Below are 10,747 nucleotides of genomic sequence, written 5' to 3' on the forward strand. Positions count from 1 at the left end.
ACAGATCCATTTTCCTCTCCTGTCTCAATCTGCCCTCGTTCATCTCCCAAGATAGATGGGCGCTCTGTATATTTGTCACCCACTCGGGTCCGTGTTATCGACTTCCTGCTGGAGCCATGGTACTACATGTAGATGTCAAAGGGCTTCTCTGCTAGGACTCTGGCTGCTGGCAAGGAAGGGGTCAATGTGACAAAACAAAAGGGAACCAGGCCCAAAAGCAAAGCACATGCTGGAAACAGACCAGAACACCCAAGAAATCCTAGTAAGAAGAAATGGCATGCACAGACATGCAAACATATATATATGTTTAGATGCAAATGATTCCCAAGCTATTAGCATCCAGATTAGGAGTGCCCCTGATGGGGTCACACCTCCCCCTACTAAGTAAGGGTCTTCCCTGTTTCCAGCTTTTACTCCCCCAACCTGCCCAAACCCACATGATCGATAGTCAATGACTACTTAGCCCCACACATGTTCATCCTGCCAGTAAATCGCTACTCAGTAGAGTTCACCAAGAACTGAAGTCCACTTGAAACTAAACTGGGTTGGCTTTCTAGCCAGTGTCTGGCCCTCTATGTCCAACAGGGGCCAGGAAGCTCTTTTCCGATGTGTGTGTTTCCAGAGGTGGCTTATGGGGCACCCAGATCAGGAAAATAAGACTGGGTCTCCTCAACCATGCAGACCTCAGGCTGCAAAACCAGACCTTCTGGAGGTCAGAGGCGGGAAACTATGTGACTCTTAGCTCAGTCTTCTGCACAAAGTTGGGGGCCTGTGGAGGCAGGGAAGGAGATGGCAAGGGCACACAGTGGAAGGAGGCCTGAGGAACGTTCTCAAAGTACAGCCCTTTCCCAAAATGGTGCCGGCCTCGGAATCTCCAGCGTGAGACTCATGAGGGGACCAACTCTCCAAAAAATTTCCTTAGCTTCTTCTTCGCTGCCCCAGCCTACATGGCACTGAGAACCAGTGGCCTTGATCCACAGCTGAGAAGGTCCAGAAAGAGGCACATTACTAGAACAGGGTCCAAGGTGTCAACGGACTATGCCTAGAGGCAGCCTGGCCTCTCCTTCCTCCTCGTCTGTTCCTGTCATCCTGATATGGGGACTGGTGCAGCCCCTTTCTCCATATCTTTGGTCTTCCCATAGTCCCTACTCCCCCAAGCACCCGGGACCACCAAAGCCCACAGCGTTTTCTCCAACCCCCATCATCAGTGATGGGGCAAAAGGGAGAATGTGCGGTCTCTTGGGACCTTAAATAGTAAGAGGGGAGTGGTCGGGGCTGGTGATGTGAGACGCCACCAGACTCAAATGAACCACAGATCAAAGTAATTGCCCAAGACAAATACCAACATCACGTGTAGGTCAGAATTTTTCTTCCCAGCTTTCTATGTAAATATCCATCAGGTCTATGTAAAACAGCAGCCACGAAAGATGTAATAGGTGTTGATCTGGGGGAGTACTAACACGCACGCACGTGTCGGGTAACTGACCATCCCACTTGCTTTCCATGCTCATGTCAAGGTACCCGATAGGAACTGCTAACCTGGGTTTCACCAACCTGAATAATTTATGAAAGAATAATTCTTTCCCTTAGGGAGCATTTCACATTTGCTATGCATTTCTTGTTCAATGGCCAGAGTGGCCAGTGACCACCCTTTGCAGGAACTGCAATGACCAGCTCTAGGGTAAGTGAAAAATTACTCAGGGACGCCCCCCCCCCAGGCCCCATGTCAAGTTGCCCATGTTGCAGTCAGGGGTCTTCAGCTCACCCCTGAAGTCTCACATGTAATATTACAAAACATTGTTCTTTCTTCCCCGGGCAGCTACAAATTGGTTATTAAAAATGCTCCACAGCCAATATTAAGAAATAAACAGTGTAATTAAGCAGACTGGGATTTGGGGTTTCTGGGGTCCTGTGGGAACCCAAGATCAAATCAGGCCACAGTGGAGAGAAGAGATGAATCTCGGGTTTCTCTAATGAGAAAATATGTTTACTCAAAAGTTTCCACAGCATAACTCAGGTCCTTTATGTAGAAAAAAAAATGGGAGGGGAGATAAAATTTAAAAACACACAGAACTGCAGTGGTTCTAATTATCTTCCGACTTTGTTTCTGTCTTAGGACATAATCACGGAAATCCTGCCATCGCCCTGAATGTCCATCGGTGAGTGAGGAAGCAGAGATTTCATGAGGAACGTCAATGCTTTGCTCAATGTCGGGAGGTGTGGATGGTGAGGGTCTCCGCTGCCATCGGCCATTTCACACAGCCCGGCTCCTCAGTGTGTGACACAGGTCACCTCGGTAAGCATCCTGCCTGCTGGGGGTTCTGGTCCCAGCTGGATGTGAGCCTCACGGAGGTCCCCTGAGGATGTGGAGGGCCCCTGGGGACCCTGAGGTCATCGGGATCTTCAGAGAGTGTTATCACCGCTGTAGGTTTTACAGGAATGTCCAGTAATTTGCGAGTTCAGGAGCCTAGAAAAACGAACTCTAAACTTTCAGTGTATTTGTGCACAGCAGATAAGAATCGTTTAAATTCTGTGTAAAATGGAGCTTAAAACTATTTCCTCCTTTCTCATTTCAATATTAAAAGAGGTAAGTGTCGGGAAACCTGGGCGGCTCAGTTGTTTAAACATCGGCCTTCAGCTCCCGGGGTCCTGGAGTCGAGCCCTGCATCGGGCTCCCTGCTCAGTGGGAAGCCTACTTATCCCTCTACTTGTGCGCTCTCTCTTTCTTTCTGACAAATAAATAAATAAAATTTAAAAAAAAAAGAGGCAAGGCTCACGTCAATCAAACTTGGTAATTAAATAGTTCACAACGTCTTCCGTCACCTCAGCAAACGTATGCATCCCACAGTCTGGAAAGGCTGGCCGCAAAATGGCCCATTTTACAGATGCACCCTCACAAGACAAAAGGCAAATGCTTTTCACAGCGTCCATGCTCAGGGGTAGGTCAGGACGTGGCTTTTGTTCAGATCTCCAACCCGTACACCAGCATACAATTCATTCAATCCCATACAAATTCAAGAGTCCTACTCTTAGTGGAAAATAAGGCCCACTTGAGACTAGTAAAACCAAAGTGTTACAAGGAACAGATGCAGTGCTAGCTAGGAAGGGAAACCAGTTCATTGTTAAGAGCAGGTGTGTGCTCTTTGTCCGGTAGCATTTACGCATTCACGTCAATCAAGCAGCCTGTGGTGACTCAGCCCGCCCATCTGGCCCGCCGGTCTAGAAGAGCGGGTGGAACAAGTTAAAACTCCAGAATTTAGTCACCGATTAACATGGAGGAGACTGTGATCTTACAAGAGCCTAAGTTTGAACCCCTCTCTCAGTACTTGCTCTGCTGCAAATGTTCGGGCGGACTCAGCCCTCCCACTGTCCGTGGCTGACCTTCCCGAGCAGCGATGGGTGCTGCCCAGCGAGGCTCTGTGGCCACGCAGCATGCGGCACACCCTCCCCAGACCTACCCAGGCCCAGTTTCCAAACAATACCTGCACTGGCTCCCTACCCCACCTCCAAGTCAGACACAGACGTCAACTCAGGGAGCGTTTCTAGAACATTCTGCAGTGTCCCCAGCGATTTCTCAGGACCTCAGCAAGGGTTGGTATGCCTTTTTTTGTCTCCTCCAAAAGTTCTGCATGGTGCCAGGGAGTTAGGGGAAGCCAGCATGCGTTGTGGAGGTGATCTCTCGCGTTTTTCCATTCTTTCTTTCACTGTCCCAACTGCTGCATTTAAAAACGGAGTTCTATAAATAGCACTGCTTGCTCACTCTTAAAATCTTACTCACTGTTGTCCACGTAAAAATAACTTAAATAGGGATGCAGGTACGGTTTATCAATGTCTGTCACCCTGTCTGTCTGTGCAGGAGAGCCTTCCTTCCTCTACTTTCAACAAATATCTTGTTGACTCTGTTCCTCCCCTCACTGCTAAACTAGAACATATATTTACACATTCCAGGGGGCTTCGAGACCAAAAATTCACCCAGCCGAGTGACTTTTTTTTTTAAATACCGTAATTATCGAAAATCAACACAGAAATACAGATCATCAAATATCAAAAGATAGTAAATATTAAAAATTTTGACACCTAATCTGATTTTTGTATTGAAACAGAAGTTGAAATTTCAATGATGAATCAAACACATTCCTTTCACATTACTTTGATGAAGGAACCAACTTTTACATTTGGTTTCGCTTTGTTGCAAAATGAGAAAGAAAGAGATAATGCTGAGAAACTCATAAATCAATGGGATACTTAAGAAAAAAAATAGTAATGTGATTTTTTTTTTTTTAAGACAATGAAGTTCTAAGAAACTGAGCTTTCTTTTGATGTCCCGGGTGGCTCTTTGATGAAGAAATGAATTTCCGAGCGTCCCCAGGGAAACCTCTGCGTTGATTTCATGTTTCTGACTGGTTTTCGGAACACGGCAGGGCGGTGATTGTACAGGACTTCTGAGTCCTGTGCTTAGCATATACTTGAGAACATGGGGGTTGGTGTGCTTATGAACTTACGTTCTGTGACATTTGACACAATCCACATCAGGAGGAGCACCCAAAGCGACTGTACCACCGTATTGACCCAGTGGTAGAGTCCCAACACTTATTCCAAACGTGAATCCATTTGGGAAAAGAGAGGAAAATGCCCCAGAAGCATTTCTAGCAAATAAATGCTTGTATAGCCATCAAGTCCATGAGTCAGAACAAGATGGCAGGAGACAAGGAATCTAACAGCTGCTTACGATCCTTCCTCACCATGGTCTTAGGGACGGGGGACGTGGGGGTGGGAGAGAGGAGAGGCGGGAGTGGAAGGAAGGAGGGGTCTGTCCATCATCTGTCCCTTCGTTCACCCGGTCAGCCAACATCCCTCTCCCCCTACTCCATGCATATGCTCTGCACAGTGGGTCTAAATGGTGGACCTTCCCTTCTAAAGAGGGGGACAGCCAGGAGTCAAATAAGCGCCAAAGAAATGAACAGTGAAGGACTGCCCTAGACACCGTCAGAACAATGGCCACGGTTCCATGAAAGAGCATAACGCAGGGACCGAATCTGGGGAGCAGGTCTCTGAATCCAGCCCTGCCCAGCATCCTGAAGGGCTAGCTAACCTCTGAGCTACGAGACAGTCATCTATCTGCCCCAGGGTACTTCCCCCCAGCCCCCTTGGTGGAGAGTGTCGCCTGCAGCAGTCGTGCTGTGGGCATGCTCCAGAACTGAGTACAAGTTGGGCTGCTGGAATCTTCCATTCCCACTGTCTTATCTTAACCCATAAATTCAGGGACGGAAACGCAACTTCGAATTTTCTCCTATCTTCGACACATTAACAAGAACACAAATATGGGGGGAGGGACGTAGAAGATCGGAATTTCTGTGCCCAGTTCTCCCGGAGGGGAAGCGTTAACACCGGCCCAGGGGAACAGGTGCTGCCCAGTCTGCCTGGGAGAGCGGCGAGGGGACCCCCGACCCCAGAGCCCTGCGTGGCAGGGAGACGGACGGACTGCAGAGGCGCGGGAGCGGCAGCATCACCCCTGTCACCATCAGCGGGAGGAGAAGCCAGCAGCGCCTCTCGGAATGACATTGGAAGGTCAGCCAATCAGGCGCGGGGCTGCTCCTGGAGCGGCCACCTCCAAGAGGAGACGCACACGCGCCTGGGCCGGGCTCCCCCGCCAGTTTGGAAGGGGCTATGCAAATGCACCTTCCTTTCTGTGCACCTTCAGGTCTCAAAGCAGTGCTGCGAGCGGGGTCCTCCTTCGTAAAATCGGAAACAAAGACGGCCGGCCGCTGCCTGCCTGCCCACGGCCTTCGCGCCGCTCCCGGACCCGCGCACGGAGCCACCGCGGAGTCCGGGCCCTGGGACTGGAGCGGCCGCGGGGAGGAGAGCCTCGGATCCGCACACAGCACCGCCGCGCTTCCCGGAGGCGGGGGCTCGCCTGCTCTGCTGGAGGAGGCTGGCTGCACCAGTCTGGCGAGGTTTGCCGCCCACTAGTGTCCTACGGCAGGGACACAATTGACATGCAGGTAGCACCACCTCTCCGTCTCCTAGGCCGGCCGACGGAGCCGGCCTCCAAGGGCCAGTGTGGGCCCGGCAGCCGGGAAAATGCCCGACGCGGCTGTCCTGGAGAACGCCCTGGCCCCGCCAGCTCTGCGGGGACACCCGACCCCCGCCCCCGGAAAACCAAGGAAACCAAGGAAATGCTACTGGATGCCCTGCCTCAGCCAAGCCTCAATGTCTCGTTCCCCTAATTACTGATGAGGCACATTCAAATCTCACCCCCGAGAATTCAGCTAATTTTGTGGAACTTGGAAGCCATCGATTTTGCAAATGCAGCCACTGAGAAATCCAACCTTTAATTTTTCAGACATAAATATCTAGCCTCCTGCAGTGCTCATAGGTCTTTCCTTACAAAACGACCTTCTCCATCTCTCTCTCTCTTCTTCTTCTTCTCTCTCTTAGCCCAAAATTTTACACCGAGTTTCAATGCAAATTGCATGAGTCCCTTCCGGAAATGGTCATCGCATCTCATCCCAGACACATCCTTGATAAAACACTTTGCGAGCTACGTGGAGGTCCAGGAATTAGGCATTTAGATTGGCAATTTGTGGGGGGTCAAAATTGTTTCCCCCACCAGCACGCTGTGTATTGTCCCCATTCTGCCCAGCGGGTCCCTGATTCCCCGAGGCAGCACTGAACTGTGGTCACGCCAAGGAGCCTACAGGAGGGAGTCAAGAAGTAGACTTCTTCTTGGCATTTATTAAAGGTCTGCATGGCATTTTGTTTTCCTACAGAGGGCATCTGGCAGGGGCACACAGCTTAAGAGAGCTAGAAATTTCAGGTGAGCTCTGAAATGTTGAGATAGAATTGGAATCTGCTTAATAAAAACACGGGAGGGAGAGGAGGGCAGGAGGCCCTGAAATTATTCCCCTAATGACCCTGTTCACTTGTGTGTATTTACAGGAATAAAATAAGTTATTTTAAAAGCCCTCAAGGTTCATTTGAACTCACAAAGGTCTACTCCTAAATTTAAATAAAACGTCCAGTTTGCAGTAAGACATCCTGCGGAGAGGCACTGGTGAGGCCTGAAATGGGCTGACACCCCACCTCCGCTCTGAGGAACACCTGTCTCCCTCCCACCTCCCACCTTCTCTAATCCCCACGAGCTTCTTGAAAACAGCAAAGCAGCAAAGGTCAAGATCCCATGGCTCAGGAGAAGAGGTCAGGGACACGTGTGTACATAGAGATGCAAAGATACTGTCAAAAAAGGTATTCTCCGTAATAAATATGCTTACTGTTCCTCATTCTGCTTATCCAGAGGCCTGTCTAGGCTTTTAACAGAATCTTAGCCTCGAATGTGCTCAGTGGGGTTAAAACCAAGAGAAATTGTGCTTAAACACAATGCAGCCTGATTCTGTCCTGAAGAGCCATCCAGGGACATGTGTGTGGATATGTATCTCCACATTCACGGACCCTGATTTCTTGCACTGGAACCGAAGGTCTCCCGTGAATATTTCCAGAACACTGCAGAACACGTTGACTGCTTTAAACATGATGACAGGACCTGATCAGGTGAGGCAATTCGTTCAAGGGTTTAACCCATGAAGGGACTGCCTTCTCACTTTTATCTGTCACCCAAAACCCTGTCTGTAGCCTGTCCAGCAACCATGCTTTTATTAAGAAATAAATGTACATCCCATTACATCAGTGGGAAAAAATGCTCTTGCCCGCCACGAAAACGCAGATGCCCAGTGGGTCCTTATTTTGTTAGCACCCCCAGATCTCAAACTGCCTAATCTGTTACAAATAGATTTTTTTTAAATCATGTCAGACATTTTTGCTGTTTGAGGCCTAGCGGTCATCAGCTTAGGTATTAGAATTCATAGATCTTTTATCACACACATTCGGGAATTTTTCAAAATTAAGGTAGAACAAACTATGACAGTGGTTGAAATATTTTTTTTCCCCAAGTCTCATTCAGATAGGTAAGAACCATCTGATTTCACATTTTTGAAATGTGGCCCTATGAATAGACAGCATTCCAAATTGGACCCTTAGTCTTTTCACATGACCATATATTTTATGATCCTATGCACGGCAGGCATTGAACATCATTCATTGAGAAACTCTTTAAAGCTAATTCCCTCCCCCCCAAAATGAAAGAGCCCAGAGCTCTACAGTCGGGCCTTTCTTTTTTTAATTTTTTTTTTTAATGCTTGGTCATATAAAGAGAGGGCCATTTTTATATAAAAGAGTTCCATAGCCTTCTGTTAGATAGCATCAGGCCACATAACACAGTCACGTAAAATTATGCATTTGCCTATCAGCTTATACTGTAACATCTACTTGTGTTCATTGCAGTCCCAATAATAGTGCTTATCAATCAACTTTCAAGGTCTTGAAAAAGGTGTAAGAAGATAATGCTCAAGGAAAAAAAAGGAGATAATGCTCATACATATGCACAGACATATCCTTTGCATATATTTTCCATGTAGAATATTTGAGGTTTTACACAATTTCTCACTCTCTGATTCTCTTATGATTCTTTTGGTATGAAAATTATTTTTTTTTTTTTAAGTCACACACACTCCCAGCATCCTGGGTCAGAAACGGTATCAGAAATTCTCCCATACTATTTTCGTCACCTCTAACCGTGAAACTGTAAAATGGGAACTGATTCCGTCATCCTGCAACACGGACTTCCCAACAGGATGGAGATTTCATTTCCTTCTGTGATCCCAGCCTTTCCAAGGAGTCCAGAGACGTACGCCCTGACAGGTGAGACAGGCCATCAAGGCTTGGAGGCACAGGAGAGATGGATGTGATTTTTGCATCTTCTCCGAGCTCACATTAGCAGAGCAGCATAAAGGGCCAACCTTCCTGGTGCATCACTACACATTAGCTATGGCAGATCTCTCCCCCAAGGTAAATTCCCAGGAGGCTGCGGAAGAGGTAGAGTGCCCTCTGGGAAAGATGGGGTCATGTCAGAACTTGTTGCGAATCTCTCCTGCTGGGAAACCTCCAAAAGAAAGTTCTGAACGCTTCCCTTTAGGTTATATTAGCAAGCAAAGCATCATTACTGTGTTAATTTCAGGAGCGACTCCTTTGAGCTCCACCTTTTCTTAGTCATCATTTTTTTTTTTAATTTTACAAAGTTTATGCGTTTCCTTTGGCCTGTCAGTGTGGTGATTCTGAGGATGCTATCTAGATAGGCAAAGAAAATGCACCCCTATGCAGCTAACACTCAGAGCTTCTCTGTGCATCTTCCAAGAAAATCTCAGAGCCTCCCCTTGGCTTCTGGCATTTTCTCACCAGGGCGAGATTTCCTCCCTCCCACCCCACCCCCACACGCGCTCTCCCTCTCTCCCTCTCTCTCTCTCTCTCTCTCTATCTCCTGGGTAGGGGATTCTGCTTAATGGTTTAATTTTAACTGTCAGCAAGTCATACATTTCATGCAGATTGGTGCTCCAAAATTTGAAATGGGAATTTAGGCTGTAGCTAGCTACTCCCAGGCAATGCCAAATGATGACAATTTCCCCCAGTTCCCAAATGAGAAGAAGCCATTCATACATGTGAGTCCATATGTATGCCGTGACAGACGACCTAAGGTGCAATCACACTTACTAATTGGGTCTGACTCAGGCAAGAGCGATAGCTTTCCAAATCCCCAGGAAGAAAGCATTTCAAAATGCAATATTGACAGGTGCGAGGAAAGGAATGCTATTTACGATAGTCACTGATGTCATCTGGACAACTGTACAGGTGTTCTTAAAAATTTGTCAACATCTCAGATGATGTCATGCTTATGAGTGCATATTTTTACATAAATGACTGTGAGGAATATGTAGTACCCCAGAAGGCTGGGGAGAGGGGAGGAGGGGGAAAGGACGGAGCTTTCTTAAAGGCTTCATTGCTGCCGGGGATGAATTGTGGCAGATTTAAAGCCCATCTTTTATAAGCTCAAAAAGCTCTGAATGCGAAAGCAAGTGCTCTTCATTGACCCTCCACCTGCCCACACTCGGAATGTCATGTCCCTTTGAGGTTGTAATGTGTCAAAGCAAGCGGCGATCTCCCCGGTCTCTCCTCCTCTCGCCAAACCTGGTTTATTCTGAATGAGGTAGCTGTCTAGTACTGGAGTTAGCTCCGAGCCGTCACTTTGCTAGGTAAGCTCCTTTAAATGATTACAGAGCAATTTTTCCCTCCCGGCCTCTCTACATTGCCTCCTCTCCTCCCCAAAGAAATAAAAATAATATTAAAAAAAAAAAAAAAGGAAGAAAGAAACGCATGACAATTTAAGCCCAGATGGGGGGAGCAGAAGGGAAAGACTTCACCCATGCATCCAATGCCCCCACACTCTGGTCCATACAAGCCATGAGGTTGACCACAAACCGAAAGGCTCACCATTCGCGAAGCTCTGGAACAAGGAGAGAGCCAGTATCCACATGCCCCTGCTGCTCCCCGGCCTCCCGCGAGCGACGCGCCGGCCTCGCCCCCCGCGCTCCGCCCGGCTCCGCTCGCTCGCCACCTGCCCGGGGGCCGCCGCCCGCCCGCCGCCGCCGCCGCCGCCGCCGCCGCTGCTGCCGAGCCGCCCGGGCACGCGGCGCGGCCGGGCTCCGGGGCGAGGGCTGCGCTCGCCGCGCGCTGCGCTCCTGCACACCTGCTCCCGGGCGCCGCGCCCAACGCTGCGGCCAGAGCGGGCCGGCGGGGCTGCAGCCCAGGTGCGCCGTCAGCTCAGGGGGCCGCCGGCAGGTCGGCAGGTGGACAGAGCCGC

General features: G+C 48.9%; 1 protein-coding gene across 1 annotated transcript in view; it reads right to left on the reverse strand.

Annotated features, from left to right (window-relative positions):
• DSCAM (DS cell adhesion molecule) overlaps positions 1 to 10,465 on the reverse strand; it is an 818,243-nt gene extending 807,778 nt beyond the window's left edge. Inside the window, exon 1 of the mRNA XM_046001392.1 lies at positions 10,378 to 10,465. Coding sequence (XP_045857348.1) covers positions 10,378 to 10,420 — 43 coding nt within the window. The 5' untranslated portion in view covers positions 10,421 to 10,465. The remainder of the gene's footprint in view (positions 1 to 10,377) is intronic.
• Between the last annotated feature and the right edge of the window lie 282 nt (positions 10,466 to 10,747).

This window comes from Meles meles, chromosome 4 (genome assembly GCF_922984935.1).
Source record: "Meles meles chromosome 4, mMelMel3.1 paternal haplotype, whole genome shotgun sequence".
Classification (NCBI taxonomy): domain Eukaryota; kingdom Metazoa; phylum Chordata; class Mammalia; order Carnivora; family Mustelidae; genus Meles; species Meles meles.